Source organism: Oculina patagonica, chromosome 13 (genome assembly GCF_052425735.1).
Source record: "Oculina patagonica isolate OP01 chromosome 13, crgOcupat, whole genome shotgun sequence".
Taxonomy (NCBI): Eukaryota; Metazoa; Cnidaria; class Anthozoa; order Scleractinia; family Oculinidae; genus Oculina; species Oculina patagonica.
This window is the reverse complement of record NC_135770.1, coordinates 6,680,881-6,706,989: the sequence shown is the minus strand read 5'-3', so window position 1 is coordinate 6,706,989 and position 26,109 is coordinate 6,680,881. Positions and strand designations below refer to the sequence as shown.

Below are 26,109 nucleotides of genomic sequence, written 5' to 3'. Positions count from 1 at the left end.
TTTCAGTGCAATTGGTGTAACATTGTCAAGCACATATACAATACCCTGCTAATTGTTTTTCATGTTATTTGACAAAGAAGAAAAATAAAATGTCTCCTAGACCAAGGCAATATATCTCCTTCCAGATTCAGAAATTCTTCCTCCTAAAGTTTTTTTTTCTGAAGGTCCCAATATAGAACTCTAATACTCCAAAAGTTCTGCTAAAAGATAATTTCAAATCCCCTGCTGCCACTCCCCCTCCCCGTCTCGAAATACTTAGTTAACTAGGTTGTCCCCGCCTCTTTGTGTTCTTTCTAATGCAAAAATATTATTACGCAAAAACTCCGATATTGCGAAAATGAATTTCATGTTTTTCTATTTCCCTTCACCTTGGGAACCCCTGTTTTTACCCTCTCGTCTCACATAAGGTTCCCACACGCTTTACTATAACAACCAGGTTTCCGCTACTGTCTGGAACGCTTATACACTACAAACGTGTGTGTGAGTTCGGTAGGCGAATCACGCTCCAGAAGTGAAGATATGGAACATGCACGAAAATCGCGCGCCGAGCATTGCCCCACCCTTATTCGCAGGCACGACGTTGTTCCCTTCCTTGCAACACTCATCGGAAAATTGCGCGTCGATCAAGACGAAAGATTATTTTTCAGTCCAGACATGTACTGAATGTACGTTTTCCCTTTAAAACTATGGCGGGCATGTCGATGCAGGAATATTGAGTAAAATAATAAATGGGAAGCACTTATTAGCTTTTTGGGGAGAAAAAAGAAAGAAAAAACACGTCGGAGGGAAAAAAGATCATGTGCTTGCCCGCCTGGGTGTTGAACTCTCGCCCTCCCTTCCGACTGCATTGAACACATAGGTTCGCAACGCGTACATGTGTCTAGAGCGTTATATCGGGAGTCAGTGCAGCGATTTGGCAATAGTTTTAAGAAGTTTAAAGAAGAGATAGCAGAAACATCAATTTTTAACGTTTGGTTAGTCAAACCACATACTATTTTCAACCTTGAGAAGTACCAGATACTGGAGAAAATTAATAAACACAATGAATTTATGGGGGGGGGGGGGGGGTGGGGGGTTGGAAGAGGGAGAGAGGTGCAGGTGCAGGGCATGCCCTAGAAAATATTTCACACCCTTATAAGTACTGAGCATTCCTTGCTGACTATACCTCGGACAATATAAACCTTTTTAACCCCAAAACACCACGTATCGTCCTCGTCCGCACTTTCTAGCCATTGGCTATTACTAGAATTCATACATATTCCTAAACAAAGGGCAAAATATGTCCAGTTCTGGCCCTCTCTCTCTCTCGGTCACGCAATGACGTTGCGTGAGTCGAACTGGACTAAGGGCAAAATATGTCACTCTACATTGTATATTCACACTACAAATATTTTAAAGCAATATTCCGCTGGGTTGGTGTATAGACTCCGACCGATCCTCTTAAATTTTAGCAAACAATTTAAGTAACCCGATGTAACGAATCCCTTTATAACGAAGCCCCAGCCAACGTTATACTAACAGTGAAATGTACTGGGACATCACTCCGGTATAACGAACCCGTAACATAACAAGCACAATTTCCCAGTCCCTTGGTAAGTTGTTATATTGCGCGATCTTACTGTACTGTAGAATACAACTTTTCACCGATGCCCCCACCCCACACCTACAGGAACATGACACATGGACAGGAGAAATGACAGAGCTCTAGCCTAAGTTTGAAACTGATCCAATGCAAGCTGAAACCAGAAAAAGGTCAAAGAAGGGTTAGAGCGCAGCGCCAACAAACATTGTGTTTTTTTTTTGTCTGCCTTCGACCACACGGGCACAAGTTTCGCTCTATATCGAAGACTTTTGTCAAAGCTTGATAATTCTCGCAGCCTCCCCAGACGGTGTTATGGAGATATCAAAGACACGCCCGGTCTCCAACACGGTGGTGTTTTCATCGATATTTCTCTCCGTTATTTGCTTCGTGGGATTGATTCACGTTGAGATCGAGCTTCACGTTCATCGACAAATGCTTCAAGTCTTGAATCAACAAAGAGTAGAAAAGCTCGAGCTACGAAACACAGCAAACGACCAAAATGAGTCTGTGATGAAAATGCCACACAGTGATTCAAACAAAGGTGAGTAATACAGTTATCGAGAAAATAGTTATATAGAAGGGTAATTTTATTTATCTAAAGAAGCTACAGCTGAAACTAAGGAAGTTGAAACATGACTGCTGCGAATTGCCATCCCATGTTCTTATTTTGGGGAAACAATTTCCAGCAATTCATCGCCCCTATATTCTAGTAATAAGTTTTGCACAACAAATTGTAAGTTTATAACTGAGTAAAAAATTGCGTTTTACATCTAAAATATGCGCCTTTTCTTGAAAGACGGTATCAAGAAAAAATGTTATAAGAAAGTAATCCTTTCAGCATTAATAAATATTACATTAATGATATCCTTTAAAAATAATACCGAGTGCCGAAAATTCGATGTCGCTACGGCTGAAGGCCTATTTATTTAGAATAGCATTCAGTGACATTTTTGCGTGACACTTTAAGTTAGCCTATACAAAAATAAGAGTAGAGACAGGCATTAAGTAGCTGAATTAATATAATGGTTTGGGTTTTTTTTAGTACTGAAACACTAAGCACAAACATTTCAGTGAAGAATGAAAACCAAAGCCTAGTTTAAAAGTTGGTTTACCCCCCAGAAACCTATTTTTACCTCTTGTACTACTCGCACTGCTTTTCAGTACAAGCCATACGCGTACGGTTTTTGTTTTCCCGACAATTTCAGAACAAATCAAATCAGCGGTAATAATTTGAATAAGTTCCGATCTCGATTTATCTTGAAGGTCTTGTTAACCTTTTCAGGTTGTAAGTCACTGTCTTTTAACAACAATAACATTTATAATGCGCAAATTCCATGAAATGTTCAAATGCGCATGACAAGATTAAAAACGGAAAAAAGGATATAGAGCTGAAATTACAATTAAAAGTAAATAAAGTTACAATAATTTAAAAAGAACCAGGATAAAAATGCTTGATTTGAAAGGTGGGTTTTTAGCTTGGCTTTAAAAATACTAACGGTGCTTGACCTTCTTTTGTCAAATGGTAGCACATTCCATAGTTTCGTTGCAGCACAGGTAAAAGAACGGTGCAGCACAGGTAAAAGAATTTGACAGTGCACAAAAGGATAAACTCATGTAATTCCTCTGTGCATTGTCAAATTAAACTATTTGGTACGTAACCGAAGCTTTGAAAAGTCCGTTTAGTAGACTGAGTGAAACATCAACTAAGACATTCTGTGATGTTCCTTGCAGGACTACACATTCGTAACAAACGCAACGTGCCGGAAACAACAGACAGGAAAACAAACGGCAACGAAACCATCGATCGTGGAGAAATCAGAAAACTGCAACTTGCATTGAGTAGGAAGAGATTGGGCCGAGTGATGGCGGAGTAGGAGCGCGCTAAAAGCCGTCCGCCTTCCAAAAGCTTTTCATGGCCGAAAAATTGTCAAATCTTATCAGAAAACGCAGAAACAGATCGTCTACAAGTTCTGGAGACGAGACGTCGCCTCTGCATGAAGCGAAAAAACCCAGAGATCTTGCAGAAGCAATAGACGAAAGCACAAGCAGCGAACACGAGGCAAACGACGAAATCATTGATGCTCTCAACAAAATTGAACTCATTGGAGAACAACTGAACTCCATAATCGCGAGACTGAGCAAACTTGATTCAATTGAAAGTTCCGTCAGAAATATAGAGACCAATTTGGCAAATCTCAAGGCAAGAACAGCCAAGCTCGAAGAATTTGAAGCAACGACCAAGAGCGATATAGCAGAATTAAAGAAGTCCTGTACTTTCAACGGCGATAAGTGCAAGGAACGTCAAGACGAGCTTAAGAAGAAGATAGAGGAGCAGAATGAAAAAATAGCCTCTCTGATTGAGAGCGAAAGGAAGGTCACTGCCAAAATGAACGACATCGTCTCCAAGAACCTCTACCTTGAAGCCTATTCCAGGAGAGAAAACATCAAATATTTCAATATCCCGGAAGCACGTGAAGAAGACACCGAAGAAGTGCTCAGAAATTTTTTGGAACAAGATCTCGGCTACCGCAACGCCCGCAACGTTGAAATTCAACGTGTACACCGCCTCACAACCCGTCGGAATAGCGACACAGCTTCACGTCCAATCATTGCCAGATTTCTTCGATATAAAGATGTCGAGGAAATTTTTTCTTTAGGGCGACGACTAGAAGATACTGATTTTCAAATGTTCCGTGATCTTCCACTGGAAATCATTAAGCGACGGAAAGATCAAATGGCAGTTTTCAAAGAAGCACGACGACAGGGCATGAGAGCATCTTTCAGCAAGAGCCAGCCCGACAAACTGTTTGTAAACGGCAAATTCTGGCCTCCCGGCAAACGTCTAGATGCAGCTGACGAAGCAGATGAGTAACTGTGTTTAATAAATATACCTCGTACCTTACTTTCTTTATATATAAATCTCTATGCTACAGGTGGCGGGCGGCTTAGCTGTCCGACAATACTTACTCGATCCGATTTTCACCATTCGGACCCGCTAGTCGCTTAACCCAAACTGATTAGGATTTTTTATAGTTTTGTTTATGCTTCATTTGTTGATTATTTGCCTAACCTCACGCGCTTTAGTATGTTTATGTGTAATTTTATGTGTTTTTTCGTGCCACCAACGTGCTTTTCGTATTATTACAACACTTTTTTGTCGACTCCAGTATGCACAGATATACAAAGTACTTGGCCAAAATATTTCTAGATATTTAGTATACAATTTCTACTTTCAAAGCTTAAAAATACGATTTCTGAGCAGTATGCAAAACAATGTCGTATGTGTTCTGTTCATAACGCTTTTATTGTCAAATAATCAAATAGTGCAGATATCGATTATATCACCTTTTATTTCAACACAATATAGATAACAATACAATCACGGTAGCTTCTCTCAATGTACGGGACCTTGGGAATAACGCTAAAAGAAGAGAAACTTTTAATTGGCTCAGATCTAAAAAATATTCGATCTACATGCTGCAAGAAGTACATTGTTTGCAAGAAAATTCACACCTATGGGCTACTGAATGGGGATACAAAAGCCTTTTCAGCTCCTTCTCCAGCAAAAAAGCTGGTGTAAGCATTCTTTTTAATAACAACTTCGATCTTCAAATCAAAAAAACCTATACCGATGATTCAGGACGCCTTATCTTGTGTGACTTAAAAACAAATGGAAAAAGCATAACCCTAGCAAACATTTACGCCCCAAACGATGATGATCCTGCTTTCTTTAAAAATCTCTTTGATCACCTTCAAGATTTCGAAGGAGAAGAAATAATCATTGGAGGCGATTTCAATCTCGTTCTTGATGTAGAGAAAGATAAAAAAGGGGGCCTGCCCAAAACACATCACAACGCGCAAAAAACCATTCATGAGATATGCGATAACTTCGATCTTGTTGATGCCTGGAGAATATTGAACCCCGAAGAAAGAAGGTATACTTGGCGACAAACACAGCCTTCTGTCCACTGTAGATTAGACTTCTTCTTAACAAGTCAAAGTTTTCTGTGCAACATTATCTCTGCAAACATTCTACCGGGCTTTAAGACAGACCACTCAATGATCACATTAAATATATCTCTTCACTCAAATCCAAGAGGGCCTGGTTTTTGGAAACTCAACACATCACTTCTGGCCGATAAGGACTACATTGATTTGATAAGGTTAACTATCCGTGAAACACAGAATGAATACGAAAACGATGAGTCCATAAACCCTGCGCTTCTTTGGGATATGATTAAACTTAAAACTCGGGAAAAATCCCTTAGCTTCGCTGCCGCCAAAAAGCGCAAAACTTTGAATAAACAGCATGAGCTAGAAGAAAAAATTGCCTTACTAGAGAAAGAACTGGAACAGCCGGCTGCCGTCAGCGAAACGCAAAAAACAAATAAAACACAACAACTTGCGTTATTCAAAAGCGAACTAGAAGAGATAATCAAAGTGCGTACCCAAGGGGCAATCTTGAGATGTAAAATTAAATGGTACAATGAAGGTGAAAAAAACACTAAATATTTTCTCAACCTTGAGAAAAGACACTTCAAACTGAGTACAATAAGCCAGCTTAAAATCACTGATCAAGAATTTGTCACATCCGACAGAGAAATCCTTGCTGAATGTGAAACCTTTTATAAAGAGCTCTACACATCCCAGAAAAATGTGGTACCACGCGAAAGCGCTTTTTTCCAATCTGAAAATGACACGGTTCTGGACCACAATGAGGCAATGAGCTGCGAAGGTCATTTAACAGAACAAGAGTGTCTAAAAGCGCTAAAAAGCATGGATCGGGACAAAAGCCCTGGAACTGACGGACTCCCAGCTGAGTTTTACAAAACTTTTTGGAAAGACGTGTCTCCCCTTCTGATAAGTGCTCTCAACTATTCGTATGATGAAGGAAATCTTTCGATCACACAAAGACGCGGAATCATTAAACTCATACCAAAAAAAGACTCAGAACCACATTTAATTAAGAATTGGCGACCACTGTCTCTCCTTAACTGCGACTACAAAATAGCCGCAAAAGCTATCGCAAATCGAATAAAATCGGTTATCCAAAAACTTATCAACAACGACCAGACGGGTTTCCTAAAGGGTCGATTTATTGGAGAAAACATAAGATTGATAGATAACATCATTAACCATGCTTCCCAAAAAAATATCCCAGGGCTATTGCTTTTTATAGATTTTGAAAAGGCCTTCGACTCGCTTGAATGGTCTTTTATTGAGCGCACGCTCCAGTATTTTGGGTTTGGCCCTTCTCTGATAAGCTGGTTCCAAACATTTTATAATAACATCGAAAGCTGTGTCTTAAACAATGGCTGGGGAAGCTGTTTTTTCCGAATACAAAGGGGCGTTAGGCAAGGTTGCCCTCTTTCGCCTTATCTATTTATATTATCTGCTGAAATCTTAGCTAAAGCAATCAGATCGAACAAGAGCATAAAAGGAATACATGTAAACAACTCAGAAATCAAAATAAGCCAGTACGCAGACGACACAACCTTCATTCTGAACGGCACTAGGGAGTCATTATCCGCCACACTTAGGACGATCGAAACTTTTGGAAGTATGTCTGGTCTCAGACTTAACAGCAAAAAGACCGAAGCTCTATGGATTGGATCAATGGTGGGAAATAAGGAAAAACTTTTTCCTGAGAAGAACTTTAAATGGCCAGAAAAGAAAGTTAAGGCCCTCGGCGTCTGGGCTTTCTACTGATCCTAGCATCACATTAAACATAAATTATAGGGAAAAAACGGACAAAATTAGAAACATTTTAAGCAATTGGAAATATCGCCGGCTAACGTTACTCGGCAAAATCCAAGTAATCAAAAGTCTAGCAGCATCTCAACTTACGTACATTCTAGCCCCTTTGGCGACAAATCATAAAATCATCAAAGAAGTAAACGATCTCTTCTACAGCTTCCTTTGGGACAATAAGGGTGATAAGATTAAGCGAAGTGTCATGATAAACGACTATAAAAACGGAGGTTTAAAAATGGTTGACATTGTTTCTTTTACCAAATCGCTCAAGACTGTTTGGATTAAAAAATATCTTGACGACTCTAACCGCGGAAAATGGAAAGAATTTTTTGAACTTGAACTTGGGAAGTATGGCGGCAAACTAATCTTCAGATGCAACTTACATAAACGTGACATTTCAAAGTCGATATCGGTCCAAGACCCTTTTCTACAAGGAATTTTAGAAATATGGTCAGAGGCTAACTTTGATGACAAAATCAAAACCGAACAGCAATTTCTGGAACAACACATATGGCATAATTCACTAATTAGAATCGAAAACAGACCGGTTTTCTACAAACATCTTTTCCTACATGGAATTACTAAGGTAGGCCAGTTAATGACGGACTCGCGCAGTTTTCTCCCTCTTGCAGATCTTATCAGCACTTACAATATACGAATACAACCTATAAAGTATCTAGGCCTTATTTCTGCCCTTCGGCACCATTTCAACTCTAACTGTCTTGGCAAAGAACCTTGTAGCATAGAAAATCCCGATACCTTTTCCGAGACTTTTATTAAGAACGATAAAGCGAACAGAGTTGTATACCAGAAGCTCCTCTCTTCCAAAAGAACCGCACCTTTAAGATGCCAAGAGAAATAGAACGACAGTATTAAATCTGATGAAAGATGTTCTGCTGACTGGACTAGTGCCTATTGTCTGGCAGCTAGTTGCACAAAAAGCACAAAACTCGTAAACTTCCAATTCAGATTTCTTCATCGTATTCTACCAACGAACCTTTTCCTAACAAAAATTGATATAAAGCAGGACCCAAACTGCTCTTTTTGTACCAACCATCCCGAAAACCTGATCCACCTGTTCTGGAACTGTACAATAGTAGCAACCTTTTGGGAAACTTTGACTGAAAAACTTAAACAGGTCAACCTAATAACGATAGACTATCCAAAACACGCCGCCATATATCTGGGTCTGAGACCAGACACCACCAAGTTTTCACTTCAATTAAATTTCTGCTTTCTTCTGGCAAGACATTATATATGGAGCTGCAGAGTCAACAAGAAGATCCCGGTTTTAACAACTTTTCTTGTGTCCCTTAAATCGCAGTTTCATATAGAGTCCAACAACCTAGATACTACCTCTAAGAAATGGAATCTTTTACTTCCACTTCTCGACATTACGTAGTCTTTTTTGCCAAAAAAAAAAAAAAAACTCCCTCGTATATTAACCTTCTTTAAGCGAACCAAGGCCAAAGTGCATTTGAGAGATAGATATACTTTTTTTGTTTTATATTACTTATCTAGGATATCTTTCTGCACCAATCATCATCAATTATTATCAACTATTAACTATAAATAACATTTAGGATTAAATATTAATTATTAGTAACTGCTGTTAATCAAACTGAACTATATGAAGTAGCTATCGCGTATAATATTTGTTAAAAAATAATAATGAACTGATGTAATAATAGGCAAAAGGAAACCTTTTTAGGCAGAGGAGTCGCCCTTTTATTTATTTATTTAATTTTTCTTTTTTTGTATGTTGTTAATGTAAGTAATTTTTTACGTAGTTTCTTTTCGTGTAATAAGTGTATGTTATTGTTTTTGTGAATGAATAAAATAAAATAAAAAAAAAAACTTGCATTGAGTAGCCTGGCCTGTAATGTCAATTGCCCCAAAATCTTCAGGGGAAGACGAGGCAGACCTGGTCCCAGAGGCTCTCCAGGTAAACATGGACCGCCCGGGCTGCAAGGACCACAGGGACCTAAAGGAAACCAAGGTACTCAAGGAAATCAGGGAACTCCAGGACCTAAAGGTGACCAAGGCCCCCAAGGACCCAAAGGCGATCCTGGTAAATCTATCTCAGCCCCTTCAATTGTGGCACCGCCATTGTCCATGGCGGTAAGCGAAACTGGTACAGCCTCGTTTCAGTGTGAGGCTGAAGGAAATCCGGAACCTAAAGTCACGTGGTTGAAGCAGAATTCCAGTCTTGTCGCGGACAAACGAGTTGTGTCATCACGTGGTGGTCTGATGATTACAGATGTGACGTCACAAGATGAAGGAGAGTACACTTGTGTAGCATGGAATATTCTTGGAGAAATGACGTCATCGACTTCGTTATCTGTTCAAGGTGGGTTATAAACATATTTACTAGTAGTAATCAGAGATTAGGGGAGTGCGTTCGACCTATAGGTAAAATAGACCCAAGGTAAGCAGGCAGTGGCAAAAAAACCGACATGGTCGGCCTACTAGTAGTATGCCTTAGTTTCCATGCTTATACCTCACTGAACGCGAGGAGGATAAGTGTGAGAAAGATTGTGTGACGAGCCAAAAGAACATAGAATGAATGAAATATTATTTACACAAAAATAATTATTTATTTCACTTGACCTGTTATCGTTTGGCACTAACGAGATTTAAACTTCCACAAACTTCTGGAAATAGTTTTACTTCGATTTAAAATTCCACAAAGTACTTAAAAATACAGACATTTCACACAGTAATCCACTACACACATATTACATTCACACAACGATTTCCTCGTCAAAACGTCTAGTGTTTCTAGTAATAACGGTATATCACAAATTCAAAGAAGTGATAAAACAATTTCGATCCGTATTATACCCACTCTCGATGCATGTAATTCTCACAATCTGTAGATTTGTGCAACATATAATTGCAGGAAAATATGCTGGTTTACCTACGAACGAACTCCGTACAAAACTACGCATCGACTTTCTCGATTTCCACTCTTTTTATGACGTTCAGTGGCTGAAGACAACTCTGCTACCTTGGATGATAACCTTCATGTTCTCCATGACATTTTTGGCAGAATTACAATTTTGGAAACACGTTTTTAGCCCTTTTTCTCAAGCAAAATAATGTTTCTAAGCTCCGTTTGGGACGCCATCTTGTTTTGCATGAAATCGAGGCCATCTGTAGCTACCAGTTTCCCGGCCGAGATTTGCCCCTGCAAAAATCAATCGGGGCGGCCAATCTTGAGTCCATACATTTGCGCGCGCATCACGGCTCGATTCATTCCACATAACAGTACACAGGCATACCAACTCAAAAGACACAGGACGTAAAAACAAAATAGGCTTGCGCTCTCCTTCGTCGAACGCAATCAACTGTATCAAGATTTGTTTTCAATAATTTACTTTTTTCGCTTCACGCTCGACGGACTCTGTGAAAAAATAGGGACTGCTCGTAGTCTATAAGTTACATGATTGTACAGCTATTAGCTATAAAAGAAAGCTGTTGTCTGGGTAAAAAAAAACAGTTAATTTATCAGCCATTAAAATTTAGTATTTCAGGCCTACATGTAGATTTGAAGAGAGTCCCCAATCTGTCAAGTTCACTCAATTGCTTCTTCCTTTTAGTTCAATGATTATCGTTTTATCAGTGTTGTTTGTTCTTTAATTTTTTAATGTAGTTGCCGCCTTGATCACTCGCAAGCCCTCATCTGTCATCGTTGAAGAAGGACAGAACGTGAGCCTGATCTGTCAAGCTACTGGTCAGCCGACACCAACAGTCACGTGGCGAAAAGCGTTCGGTCAAATTCCAAAAGGGAAGACTTCAGTTGTTGATGGAAATTTGACCATACACAATATAGCAAAAGCAGATAGTGGAGCTTTCGCATGCACAGTTAAGAATCTCCTTGGAGAAGACTCTGCTGCCGCCCAAATAATGGTTCTTGGCAAACTTAAATTTACGTTAACTCCTCCGGTGAATGTTGTTGCATCCCTTTACAATTGCGTAACATTGCCTTGCACAGCTGAAGGCTCAGTTGATATCGATTGGAAAAGAGCTGGCCAAAGTCTCCCTCAGAATCATGTTCTTTATCCAAACGGAACTTTGCTTCTTCAAAGCGTTTCCACAAGTGATGCCGGGACTTATTCATGCATGGCAAAAAATTCTCAGCGTTCAATCGAGGCAACATCTGTTCTTGAAGTGTACAAAGCACCAATGTCCTATAGCAGTATAAAATCGGGACGCAGTGGAAGCTCTTCAGGTAATTACTTGATTGACCCTGATGGTAAAGGAGGCGTGACTCCTTTCAGTGTGTACTGTGATATGAGTGACAAGGGCGGTGTTGGTGTGACGGTCGTCAGTCACGACAGTGAGAGTAGAACCTATGCTGGTAACATTCCTGGATGTAGTGGTCGAGGTTGTTACAGTAAAGATGTGCGATACACTGGAGTCAGCACCGCTCAGCTAGCAGCACTCACTCGAGTCTCACACAACTGTGAACAGTTTATCAAGTTTGAGTGCAATAATGACGTGGCGTTTATTGAGCAGAGTTATGCTTGGTGGGTGTCACGTGATGGAACACGGATGAACTACTGGGGCGGAGCTACTGGCCATGACAAGATGTGCGCATGCGGAGTAACAAACTCTTGTACTGGTGGTATAAAGTGTAACTGCGACAACAGTGGCAATGGTTGGTATGAGGACAGCGGTCTGTTGACAGACAAGTCTGCTCTGCCTGTGACACAAATCAGACTGGGAGACTTGAATGGCTCAAGCAAAGAAGGTTACCATACATTAGGAAAACTCAAGTGTTATGGTCAGGCGTAAAACTTATGGCTTAACGTTACTGACAGCTGCTTCACAAAGACAACAGACATCAGCGAGTATGATAACAGAACATCTATTACTGCATTTATCATCGTGTATACGTCAGTTTAATAATTTATTTAGGGGAAGTAAAAAGAAATACATGTGATCTCGGTAATAACACTAAAACATAATGAACTTTGCTGTGGCGTCCCCAAGACTGTAAAACTCGATCCTACTTGACAATTAGACTACGAGCCCGAGTTTTCTATGAGCAAATAGGAGGCGCGGTGGCCTAAATGGTTAGCGAACGGCCCGGGTTCGAGGCCTGGCCGGAGCGCTGCGTTGTGTTCTTGGGCAAGACACTTTACTCTCACAGTGCCTCTCTCTACCCAGGTGTATAAATGGGTACCGGAGAAATTTACTGCTGGGGGTAACCCTGCGATGGACTAGCATCCCATCCAGGGGGGAGTAGCAATACTCCTAGTCGCTTAATGCTACGGAAACCGGGATAAGCTCCGGCTGTATGGGCCTCATGGCTCGGAGACAGACATTACCTTAAATAGTCAACGAGGCGCAGCCGAGTTGACTATCGCTCATAGAAAAGGAGGGCGAGTAGTCTAACTGTTTTAGTAGAAACTCTAAAGGATTTTAGTCCAAAACCTACAATATTGTGCACTTTGAAGACAAAAATCAAGAAAACTCACCGCTTGAGCTACGCGCGCGAGCCACTGTTTTCTATTTTAACAATAGAGTGTTTCTGTCGAGGAACTATCGGCAGATAGTTGCCCAAAGGAAATTTGATGTTCTTAAAACAAATATTAGCCCGAGAAGCTTCGAGGGCTAATATGCTAGTTTTAAGAACATCAAATTTCCAAGGGGCAACTATCAGACCGATAGTTCCGAGACAGAAACACTCTATTGTCTTTATTGTTCACCACTAAATTTTCTTCCGCGCGCACATACAAAAACAAGCATCGTGAATTATTTTTACTTTTGAGGATAAAAAACTCAATTGAAAGCCGAAATTTAACAAACGAAACAAAACCAGACGAGAAACCCACTAAATGCAGTGAATTTGGTTGGGTTTTTTTGTCTGCAGGCAGCTTGTTTACAAAAAACAGTAACGGGCGGGCACTATCGATCCGGGCATTTTTCACGGGAGGGCACTATGCGCTGATAGTGCCCTCCGGCGGACGGGCACTATCGCGTCACGTGTTCAATTTAAACCAATCAGAATCAGAGAAAATTTAGTGGTGAACTATCGGCTGATAGTTTTCCCGCGGAAATGTGATGTTCTTTTAAAACGTTGTAAATCACAATTCACAATTTTTACCTGCAATATAAATAAATAAATAAATCATTATTTATTATTATTGTTTGTGTAGCGCGCGGATATTTTAAAGCAAGCGCGCGCTTTCTTCTCAAAGGAAACAACACGATTGTTGCGTCACTTGCAACAACGGACAAAGACTAGAAAGCTTTCCGAGAGCAACGTAGCTCTTTCTTGCAATAGAAAACCTTGATTCGGTAGTGAAACTAGAGAAAACTGGATTGGACTGCTATTGAAAGGATTTGTTAGAATAAGATGATGAAAGGTCTATTGCATTGGAAGATTACAAAGAGCGCTCCGAGAACTTGAGAAAAGAGTTGACAAGTATTTTGAAGACTTTGGTGATATTCGGAAAAAATGTGCAAGCAAGCACATGCGGATGTAAAGAGGTTCCAGCTGAAAGCTAAAGTGGAGAAGAAGATAGTGAAGAGAGATGCTGAGATACAAGCTGCTATGTGGATGGATGTTGTGTTTCAAGGCGGCTAAATATGCTCTTGTAGGGAGAATATATATAAGCGTGTTTGATAATGTATGCTGATGCTATATTGATTTTAAAGTAATTTTACCGAAGAATCTACTCGAAAAGAAAAGTTAAAAAGTAAGTGTGCAATAATTGATCACCTAAGAGAGCTTAAAAGAGGCAGACTGCATGTGTCGATATCCCGCGTTACCCGCGGGAAGTGAACACTGAAGATCCCGAAATTTCAGAATATTCTCGACTCCTTTTTAAATCGAAAAGAGATGAATGAATCTTAGTAACAGTCGGTTTACAGTCGGTTTACTTTGTATGTTGAACACAACCGAAGCGAAAAGTAACGGTTTACAACGGTTTACAGAGGCAATAAAATATGATCATCAGAGTTTTTTTCAATAGATGTAAACCGTGTAAACCGTGTGCAAACCGTTTGTAAACCGTTAAAATAAGCTCAAATCCTCTTGTAAACCGATCAAAATCACAGTATTTACAATTTTTTAACGTTATAGCAAGTAACTTGGCAGCACGGATTCCATTTGGAACAAAAAACTTCGATTTAGTATAGGAAAACTGTCGTTTGCAATAGGTTTATATTAACCACCAGTCCGTCACGAGTCATTTGATTTGACACGCTTGGGACGAAATCGCGTGACGTTATTGTATACTTTAATCCACAAAAATCATTGTTTTTTCTTTACAATCTGAATTTGCGTCATCTCATTTTATCACGCTTGAGACGTAATCGCGCGAGAGAACTTTCGTTCCATTCCTTTCAAATGCTAAATTTGTTCAATTTCTTTTCGTTCTCTGCACTGAACGCTTCTCGGTTTTATTACGAAATTCGGGTTCAATTTAATATACTCATTGTATACTCTATTCTTTTGTAAATCAAAAACGCTATTGGAGAAAGTGGTACAAATTGGTCTAATTACAACAAGTTACATGCATGAAAATCTCATTTTTTTGTTCATCTGAAGTTTTAGAGGCAGATTCTTCACTTAAAACTCGTTCAAATCAATATAGCATCAGTATGCCTTTATAAACACACCTATTCTACCTGCAAAAGCATCTAGGGCAGCCTTGAAATGCTACATGTCTGCAACAGTCACTTTTAAGATATTCTTAGAATAATTCATTTTTACAGCCCCCCTCCCCCATTTCAATGTTGTAAAATGAAGGATTATTTGCGCAGTATGTTGGGGAGCTCAACATTGAAAAGGGGAGTGGGAGAAAAGGAATGAGTTTGGATATCGTGGCAACACGTTCGACGAGGGCTGTATAAGGCACTGCAAATACGATATACCCAAGTAGGAGCTCCTGACTCAAGCAATGACCGATAAAACAATGTATTCTACGCCCCCCACCCCCCCCCCCCAAAAAAAAAAACACTAGAATATCTGAATAATAAACCTTTTCATGATTCACCAGCGTTTGAAAAGTGATGATGTCCGAAAAAGGAAAAGTTGAGAACAGTAATATAGGAAAAAATAAATTAAAAAATAATAATAGAAAAAAAAACAGAGCAATTCCTGGAGCCGTAGGGTCGAATCTTCACGCGGGGAGGAATTTACACAGCCCCCAAGCCGTTTAGTGTAAACCCTATACTGGAAGATTCGAACCCGCGACTTTGAGGTGATGAAGCTACATCAGCCGCCGGCAGCGATGCCACTTCGCCACCTCCGAAATCCCTTGAGTTGCAAGCAAAAGTTTTGCCTCTGTATAGTTGGTTATAATTAATTAGCTTCCGCCGGAAGTCGGCTGAAATCGAGTGCACACCAAGTTATAGAAAATGGGCTAAGATTATTTCGCGGCAGTGAAACTTATTTCAAGCCTGGCGAAACATTTCTGGACCAGGCGGTCTGATGTCGGTCATTATCCTGCGCATTTCGATGGCGTAGTTTATGACCTTTTTCCTAATTCGGTTAAGCAACAACAAACATCACATCATTTCCAACAAGCTGTTGTCTTTACTTATAGTTTTGTTCAGTTGAGTTTCACATATTAAGAACGAAAGTGCCAAGCGAAAAATGAGTGTTTACGTTTCGTCTACAAGAAGCCAAATGTACTGCGAAGTTTCATCCAAATTTGAATACAAGCTAGAACACAGACTAATGAATAAGTGTCAAACCATTTGTTAAACGTATTGTTATATGTGTATTTCACAGTTTGATCTATTGTTCATTTTCAGCACTTGAACACTTCCATTTTATAGCCGACATTGACTTGAGAACGACATTAAGCCAACGTCGAAAAGTACGTTGTCGGTTAAACATTTTCTTTTACTGTAATTATAACTTTATGGCGATAACTGGTGACATAGATTATACACACACTCTTCGAGGAGAAACAGTTTTAAAAATTCAAAAGCCGGTGAAAAACGCTTGAAGCGCTGGTACTGTGCTCAAAGCCCTAAAAAGTGTTTTCTTTTTCTCAACTGTTTTGAAATAATTTTAAGCGGAGCACAGTTGTTCAAAAGATGGATAACGCTTTCCACCGAATAAATCGCTATCCAGTGGATAAATGTTAACAAAACATACTGCGCTACTAACGGGATAGTGATTTATCGGCAATTTGAGAAGTTTGCGGAAAATCTGTGAAATGCGTTTGTCTCAACAGGTTTCGTCCAAGATTGTAGTTGATTTTGAATTTAATTTTTAGCTCTTTTTTAACGTTGTAAAGCACAATTGACAATTTTTACCTGCAATATAAATAAATAAATAAATCATTATTTATTATTATTGTTTGTGTAGCGCGCGGATATTTTAAAGCAAGCGCGCGCTTTCTTTTCAAAGGAAACAACACGATTGTTGCGTCACTTGCAACAACGGACAAAGACTAGAAAGCTTTCCGAGAGCAACGTAGCTCTTTCTTGCAATAGAAAACCTTGATTCGGTAGTGAAACTAGAGAAAACTGGATTGGACTGCTACTGAAAGGATTTGTTAGAATAAGATGATGAAAGGTCTATTGCATTGGAAGGTTACAAAGAGCGCTCCGAGAACTTGAGAAAAGAGTTGACAAGTATTTTGAAGACTTTGGTGATATTCGGAAAAAATGTGTAAGCAAGCACATGCGGATGTAAAGAGGTTCCAGCTGAAAGCTAAAGTGGAGAAGAAGATAGTGAAGAGAGATGCTGAGATACAAGCTGCTATGTGGATGGATGTTGTGTTTCAAGGCGGCTAAATATGCTCTTGTAGGGAGAATATATATAAGCGTGTTTGATAATGGATGCTGATGCTATATTGATTTTAAAGTAATTTTACCGAAGAATCTACTCGAAAAGAAAAGTTAAAAAGTAAGTGTGCAATAATTGATCACCTAAGAGAGCTTAAAAGAGGCAGACTGCATGTGTCGATATCCCGCGTTACCCGCGGGAAGTGAACACTGAAGATCCCGAAATTTCAGAATATTCTCGACTCCTCTTTAAATCGAAAAGAGATGAATGAATCTTAGTAACAGTCGGTTTACAGTCGGTTCACTTTGTATGTTGAACACAACCGAAGCGAAAAGTAACGGTTTACAACGGTTTACAACGGTTTACAGAGGCAATAAAATATGATCATCAGAGTTTTTTTCAATAGATGTAAACCGTGTAAACCGTGTGTAAACCGTTTGTAAACCGTTAAAATAAGCTCAAATCCTCTTGTAAACCGTTCAAAATCACAGTATTTACAATTATTTAACGTTATAGCAAGTAACTTGGCAGCATGGATTCCATTTGGAACAAAAAACTTCGATTTAGTATAGGAAAACTGTCGTTTGCAATAGTTTTATATTAACCACCAGTCCGTCACGAGTCATTTGATTTGACACGCTTGGGACGAAATCGCGTGACGTTATTGTACACTTTAATCCACAAAAATCATTGTTTTTTCTTTACAATCTGAATTTGCGTCATCTCATTTTATCACGCTTGAGACGTAATCGCGCGAGAGAACTTTCGTTCCATTCCTTTCAAATGCTAAATTTGTTCAATTTCTTTTCGTTCTCTGCACTGAACGCTTCTCGGTTTTATTACGAAATTCGGTTTCAATTTAATATACTCATTGTATACTCTATTCTTTTTAAATCAAAAACGCTATTGGAGAAAGTGGTACAAATTGGTCTAATTACAACAAGTTACATGCATGAAAATCTCATTTTTTTGTTCATCTGAAGTTTTAGATGCAGATTCTTCACTTAAAACTCGTTCAAATCAATATAGCATCAGTATGCCTTTATAAACACACCTATTCTACCTGCAAAAGCATCTAGGGCAGCCTTGAAATGCTACATGTCTGCAACAGTCACTTTTAAGATATTCTTAGAATAATTCATTTTTACAGCCCCCCTCCCCCATTTCAATGTTGTAAAATGAAGGATTATTTGCGCAGTATGTTGGGGAGCTCAACATTGAAAAGGGGAGTGGGAGAAAAGGAATGAGTTTGGATATCGTGGCAACACGTTCGACGAGGGCTGTATAAGGCACTGCAAATACGATATACCCAAGTAGGAGCTCCTGACTCAAGCAATGACCGATAAAACAATGTATTCTACGCCCCCCACCCCCCCCCCCCCCAAAAAAAAACACTAGAATATCTGAATAATAAACCTTTTCATGATTCACCAGCGTTTGAAAAGTGATGATGTCCGAAAAAGGAAAAGTTGAGAACAGTAATATAGGAAAAAATAAATTAAAAAATAATAATAGAAAAAAAAAAACAGAGCAATTCCTGGAGCCGTAGGGTCGAATCTTCACGCGGGGAGGAATTTACACAGCCCCCAAGCCGTTTAGTGTAAACCCTATACTGGAAGATTCGAACCCGCGACTTTGAGGTGATGAAGCTACATCAGCCGCCGGCAGCGATGCCACTTCGCCACCTCCGAAATCCCTTGAGTTGCAAGCAAAAGTTTTGCCTCTGTATAGTTGGTTATAATTAATTAGCTTCCGCCGGAAGTAGGCTGAAATCGAGTGCACACCAAGTTATAGAAAATGGGCTAAGATTATTTCGCGGCAGTGAAACTTATTTCAAGCCTGGCGAAACATTTTTGGACCAGGCGGTCTGATGTCGGTCATTATCCTACGCATTTCGATGGCGTAGTTTATGACCTTTTTCCTAATTCGGTTAAGCAACAACAAACATCACATCATTTCCAACAAGCTGTTGTCTTTACTTACAGTTTTGTTCAGTTGAGTTTCACATATTAAGAACGAAAGTGCCAAGCGAAAAAAATGAGTGTTTACGTTTCGTCTACAAGAAGCCAAATGTACTGCGAAGTTTCATCCAAATTTGAATACAAGCTAGTACACAGACTAATGAATAAGTGTCAAACCATTTGTTAAACGTATTGTTATATGTGGATTTCACAGTTTGATCTATTGTTCATTTTCAGCACTTGAACACTTCCATTTTATAGCCGACATTGACTTGAGAACGACATTAAGCCAACGTCGAAAAGTACGTTGTCGGTTAAACATTTTCTTTTACTGTAATTATAACTTTATGGCGATAACTGGTGACATAGATTATACACACACTCTTCGAGGAGAAACAGTTTTAAAAATTCAAAACTGCCGGTGAAAAACGCTTGAAGCGCTGGTACTGTGCTCAAAGCCCTCAAAAGTGTTTTCTTTTTCTCAACTGTTTTGAAATAATTTTAAGCGGAGCACAGTTGTTCAAAAGATGGATAACGCTTTCCACCGAATAAATCGCTATCCAGTGGATAAATGTTAACAGAACATACTGCGCTACTAACGGGATAGTGATTTATCGGCAATTTGAGAAGTTTGCGGAAAATCTGTGAAATGCGTTTGTCTCAACAGGTTTCGTCCAAGATTGTAGTTGATTTTGAATTTAATTTTTAGCTCTTTTTTAACGTTTTAAAGCACAATTGACAATTTTTACCTGCAATATAAATAAATAAATAAATCATTATTTATTATTATTGTTTGTGTAGCGCGCGGATATTTTAAAGCAAGCGCGCGCTTTCTTTTCAAAGGAAACAACACGATTGTTGCGTCACTTGCAACAACGGACAAAGACTAGAAAGCTTTCCGAGAGCAACGTAGCTCTTTCTTGCAATAGAAAACCTTGATTCGGTAGTGAAACTAGAGAAAACTGGATTGGACTGCTACTGAAAGGATTTGTTAGAATAAGATGATGAAAGGTCTATTGCATTGGAAGGTTACAAAGAGCGCTCCGAGAACTTGAGAAAAGAGTTGACAAGTATTTTGAAGACTTTGGTGATATTCGGAAAAAATGTGTAAGCAAGCACATGCGGATGTAAAGAGGTTCCAGCTGAAAGCTAAAGTGGAGAAGAAGATAGTGAAGAGAGATGCTGAGATACAAGCTGCTATGTGGATGGATGTTGTGTTTCAAGGCGGCTAAATATGCTCTTGTAGGGAGAATATATATAAGCGTGTTTGATAATGGATGCTGATGCTATATTGATTTTAAAGTAATTTTACCGAAGAATCTACTCGAAAAGAAAAGTTAAAAAGTAAGTGTGCAATAATTGATCACCTAAGAGAGCTTAAAAGAGGCAGACTGCATGTGTCGATATCCCGCGTTACCCGCGGGAAGTGAACACTGAAGATCCCGAAATTTCAGAATATTCTCGACTCCTCTTTAAATCGAAAAGAGATGAATGAATCTTAGTAACAGTCGGTTTACAGTCGGTTCACTTTGTATGTTGAACACAACCGAAGCGAAAAGTAACGGTTTACAACGGTTTACAACGGTTTACAGAGGCAATAAAATATGATCATCAGAGTTTTTTTCAATAGATGTAAACCGTGTAAACCGTGTGTAAACCGTTTGTAAACCGTTAAAATAAGCTCAAATCCTCTTGTAAACCGTTCAAAATCACAGTATTTACAATTATTTAACGTTATAGCAAGTAACTTGGCAGCACGGATTCCATTTGGAACAAAAAACTTCGATTTAGTATAGGAAAACTGTCGTTTGCAATAGTTTTATATTAACCACCAGTCCGTCACGAGTCATTTGATTTGACACGCTTGGGACGAAATCGCGTGACGTTATTGTACACTTTAATCCACAAAAATCATTGTTTTTTCTTTACAATCTGAATTTGCGTCATCTCATTTTATCACGCTTGAGACGTAATCGCGCGAGAGAACTTTCGTTCCATTCCTTTCAAATGCTAAATTTGTTCAATTTCTTTTCGTTCTCTGCACTGAACGCTTCTCGGTTTTATTACGAAATTCGGGTTCAATTTAATATACTCATTGTATACTCTATTCTTTTTAAATCAAAAACGCTATTGGAGAAAGTGGTACAAATTGGTCTAATTACAACAAGTTACATGCATGAAAATCTCATTTTTTTTGTTCATCTGAAGTTTTAGATGCAGATTCTTTACTTAAAACTCGTTTAAATCAATATAGCATCAGTATGCCTTTATAAACACACCTATTCTACCTGCAAAAGCATCTAGGGCAGCCTTGAAATGCTACATGTCTGCAACAGTCACTTTTAAGATATTCTTAGAATAATTCATTTTTACAGCCCTCCTCCCCCACTTCAATGTTGTAAAATGAAGGATTATTTGCGCAGTATGTTGGGGAGCTCAACATTGAAAAGGGGAGTGGGGAGAAAAGGAATGAGTTTGGATATCGTGGCAACACGTTCGACGAGGGCTGTATAAGGCACTGCAAATACGATATACCCAAGTAGGAGCTCCTGACTCAAGCAATGACCGATAAAACAATGTATTCTACGCCCCCCCCCCCCCCAAAAAAAAAAAAAAAAAAAATACTAGAATATCTGAATAATAAACCTTTTCATGATTCACCAGCGTTTGAAAAGTGATGATGTCCGAAAAAGGAAAAGTTGAGAACAGTAATATAGGAAAAAATAAATTAAAAAATAATAATAGAAAAAAAAAAACAGAGCAATTCCTGGAGCCGTAGGGTCGAATCTTCACGCGGGGAGGAATTTACACAGCCCCCAAGCCGTTTAGTGTAAACCCTATACTGGAAGATTCGAACCCGCGACTTTGAGGTGATGAAGCTACATCAGCCGCCGGCAGCGATGCCACTTCGCCACCTCCGAAATCCCTTGAGTTGCAAGCAAAAGTTTTGCCTCTGTATAGTTGGTTATAATTAATTAGCTTCCGCCGGAAGTCGGCTGAAATCGAGTGCACACCAAGTTATAGAAAATGGGCTAAGATTATTTCGCTGCAGTGAAACTTATTTCAAGCCTGGCGAAACATTTTTGGACCAGGCGGTCTGATGTCGGTCATTATCCTGCGCATTTCGATGGCGTAGTTTATGACCTTTTTCCTAATTCGGTTAAGCAACAACAAACATCACATCATTTCCAACAAGCTGTTGTCTTTACTTATAGTTTTGTTCAGTTGAGTTTCACATATTAAGAACGAAAGTGCCAAACGAAAAAAAATGAGTGTTTACGTTTCGTCTACAAGAAGCTAAATGTACTGCGAAGTTTCATCCAAATTTGAATACAAGCTAGTACACAGACTAATGAATAAGTGCCAAACCATTTGTTAAACGTATTGTTATATGTGTATTTCACAGTTTGATCTATTGTTCATTTTCAGCACTTGAACACTTCCATTTTATAGCCGACATTGACTTGAGAACGACTTTAAGCCAACGTCGAAAAGTACGTTGTCGGTTAAACATTTTCTTTTACTGTAATTATAACTTTATGGCGATAACTGGTGACATAGATTATACACACACTCTTCGAGGAGAAACAGTTTTAAAAATTCAAAAGCCGGTGAAAAACGCTTGAAGCGCTGGTACTGTGCTCAAAGCCCTAAAAAGTGTTTTCTTTTTCTCAACTGTTTTGAAATAATTTTAAGCGGAGCACAGTTGTTCAAAAGATGGATAACGCTTTCCACCGAATAAATCGCTATCCAGTGGATAAATGTTAACAAAACATACTGCGCTACTAACGGGATAGTGATTTATCGGCAATTTGAGAAGTTTGCGGAAAATCTGTGAAATGCGTTTGTCTCAACAGGTTTCGTCCAAGATTGTAGTTGATTTTGAATTTAATTTTTAGCTCTTTTTTAACGTTGTAAAGCACAATTGACAATTTTTACCTGCAATATAAATAAATAAATAAATCATTATTTATTATTATTGTTTGTGTAGCGCGCGGATATTTTAAAGCAAGCGCGCGCTTTCTTTTCAAAGGAAACAACACGATTGTTGCGTCACTTGCAACAACGGACAAAGACTAGAAAGCTTTCCGAGAGCAACGTAGCTCTTTCTTGCAATAGAAAACCTTGATTCGGTAGTGAAACTAGAGAAAACTGGATTGGACTGCTACTGAAAGGATTTGTTAGAATAAGATGATGAAAGGTCTATTGCATTGGAAGATTACAAAGAGCGCTCCGAGAACTTGAGAAAAGAGTTGACAAGTATTTTGAAGACTTTGGTGATATTCGGAAAAAATGTGCAAGCAAGCACATGCGGATGTAAAGAGGTTCCAGCTGAAAGCTAAAGTGGAGAAGAAGATAGTGAAGAGAGATGCTGAGATACAAGCTGCTATGTGGATGGATGTTGTGTTTCAAGGCGGCTAAATATGCTCTTGTAGGGAGAATATATATAAGCGTGTTTGATAATGGATGCTGATGCTATATTGATTTTAAAGTAATTTTACCGAAGAATCTACTCGAAAAGAAAAGTTAAAAAGTAAGTGTGCAATAATTGATCACCTAAGAGAGCTTAAAAGAGGCAGACTGCATGTGTCGATATCCCGCGTTACCCGCGGGAAGTGAACACTGAAGATCCCGAAATTTCAGAATATTCTCGACTCCTTTTTAAATCGAAAAGAGATGAATGAATCTTAGTAACAGTCGGTTTACAGTCGGTTTACTTTGTATGTTGAACACAACCGAAGCGAAAAGTAACGGTTTACAACGGTTTACAGAGGCAATAAAATATGATCATCAGAGTTTTTTTCAATAGATGTAAACCGTGTAAACCGTGTGTAAACCGTTAAAATAAGCTCAAATCCTCTTGTAAACCGTTCAAAATAACAGTATTTACAATTATTTAACTTTATAGCAAGTAACTTGGCAGCACGGATTCCATTTGGAACAAAAAACTTCGATTTAGTATAGGAAAACTGTCGTTTGCAATAGTTTTATATTAACCACCAGTCCGTCACGAGTCATTTGATTTGACACGCTTGGGACGAAATCGCGTGACGTTATTGTACACTTTAATCCACAAAAATCATTGTTTTTTCTTTACAATCTGAATTTGCGTCATCTCATTTTATCACGCTTGAGACGTAATCGCGCGAGAGAACTTTCGTTCCATTCCTTTCAAATGCTAAATTTGTTCAATTTCTTTTCGTTCTCTGCACTGAACGCTTCTCGGTTTTATTACGAAATTCGGGTTCAATTTAATATAGTCATTGTATACTCTATTCTTTTGTAAATCAAAAACGCTATTGGAGAAAGTGGTACAAATTGGTCTAATTACAACAAGTTACATGCATGAAAATCTCATTTTTTTGTTCATCTGAAGTTTTAGAGGCAGATTCTTCACTTAAAACTCGTTCAAATCAATATAGCATCAGTATGCCTTTATAAACACACCTATTCTACCTGCAAAAGCATCTAGGGCAGCCTTGAAATGCTACATGTCTGCAACAGTCACTTTTAAGATATTCTTAGAATAATTCATTTTTACAGCCCCCCTCCCCCATTTCAATGTTGTAAAATGAAGGATTATTTGCGCAGTATGTTGGGGAGCTCAACATTGAAAAGGGGAGTGGGGAGAAAAGGAATGAGTTTGGATATCGTGGCAACACGTTCGACGAGGGCTGTATAAGGCACTGCAAATACGATATACCCAAGTAGGAGCTCCTGACTCAAGCAATGACCGATAAAACAATGTATTCTACGCCCCCCCCCCCCCCCCCCCCCGCCAAAAAAAAAATATATATATACTAGAATATCGGAATAATAAAACTTTTCATGATTCACCAGCGTTTGAAAAGTGATGATGTCCGAAAAAAGAAAAGTTGAGAACAGTAATATAGGAAAAAATAAATTAAAAAATAATAATAGAAAAAAAAAACAGAGCAATTCCTGGAGCCGTAGGGTCGAATCTTCACGCGGGGAGGAATTTACACAGCCCCCAAGCCGTTTAGTGTAAACCCTATACTGGAAGATTCGAACCCGCGACTTTGAGGTGATGAAGCTACATCAGCCGCCGGCAGCGATGCCACTTCGCCACCTCCGAAATCCCTTGAGTTGCAAGCAAAAGTTTTGCCTCTGTATAGTTGGTTATAATTAATTAGCTTCCGCCGGAAGTCGGCTGAAATCGAGTGCACACCAAGTTATAGAAAATGGGCTAAGATTATTTCGCGGCAGTGAAACTGATTTCAAGCCTGGCGAAACATTTTTGGACCAGGCGGTCTGATGTCGGTCATTATCCTGCGCATTTCGATGGCGTAGTTTATGACCTTTTTCCTAATTCGGTTAAGCAACAACAAACATCACATCATTTCCAACAAGCTGTTGTCTTTACTTATAGTTTTGTTCAGTTGAGTTTCACATATATATTAAGAACGAAAGTGCCAAGCGAAAAAAATGAGTGTTTACGTTTCGTCTACAAGAAGCCAAATGTACTGCGAAGTTTCATCCAAATTTGAATACAAGCTAGTACACAGACTAATGAATAAGTGCCAAACCATTTGTTAAACGTATTGTTATATGTGTATTTCACAGTTTGATCTATTGTTCATTTTCAGCACTTGAACACTTCCATTTTATAGCCGACATTGACTTGAGAACGACATTAAGCCAACGTCGAAAAGTACGTTGTCGGTTAAACATTTTGTTTTACTGTAATTATAACTTTATGGCGATAACTGGTGACATAGATTATACACGCACTCTTCGAGGAGAAACAGTTTAAAAAATTCAAAAGCCGGTGAAAAACGCTTGAAGCGCTGGTACTATGCTCAAAGCCCTCAAAAGTGTTTTCTTTTTCTCAACTGTTTTGAAATAATTTTAAGCGGAGCACAGTTGTTCAAAAGTTGGATAACGCTTTCCACCGAATAAATCGCTATCCAGTGGATAAATGTTAACAAAACATACTGCGCCACTAACGGGATAGTGATTTATCGGCAAGCGCGAACAAATCTGTTTGGACAAATTGCTAATTTTCACTAATTTTTGCTGTGGGAGATAAC

General features: G+C 39.0%; 1 protein-coding gene and 1 pseudogene across 2 annotated transcripts in view; both read left to right on the top strand.

Annotated features, from left to right (window-relative positions):
* Positions 1-26,109, top strand: part of LOC144634936 (uncharacterized) — a 153,404-nt pseudogene that overhangs the window by 50,961 nt on the left and 76,334 nt on the right. The gene's annotated exons all lie outside the window — the stretch shown is intronic.
* LOC144636902 (uncharacterized) lies at positions 3,495-4,504 on the top strand. The gene has a single exon (XM_078496104.1). The coding sequence runs from the start codon at positions 3,495-3,497 to the stop codon at positions 4,452-4,454; it is 960 nt and encodes a 319-aa protein (XP_078352230.1). The 3' UTR covers positions 4,455-4,504.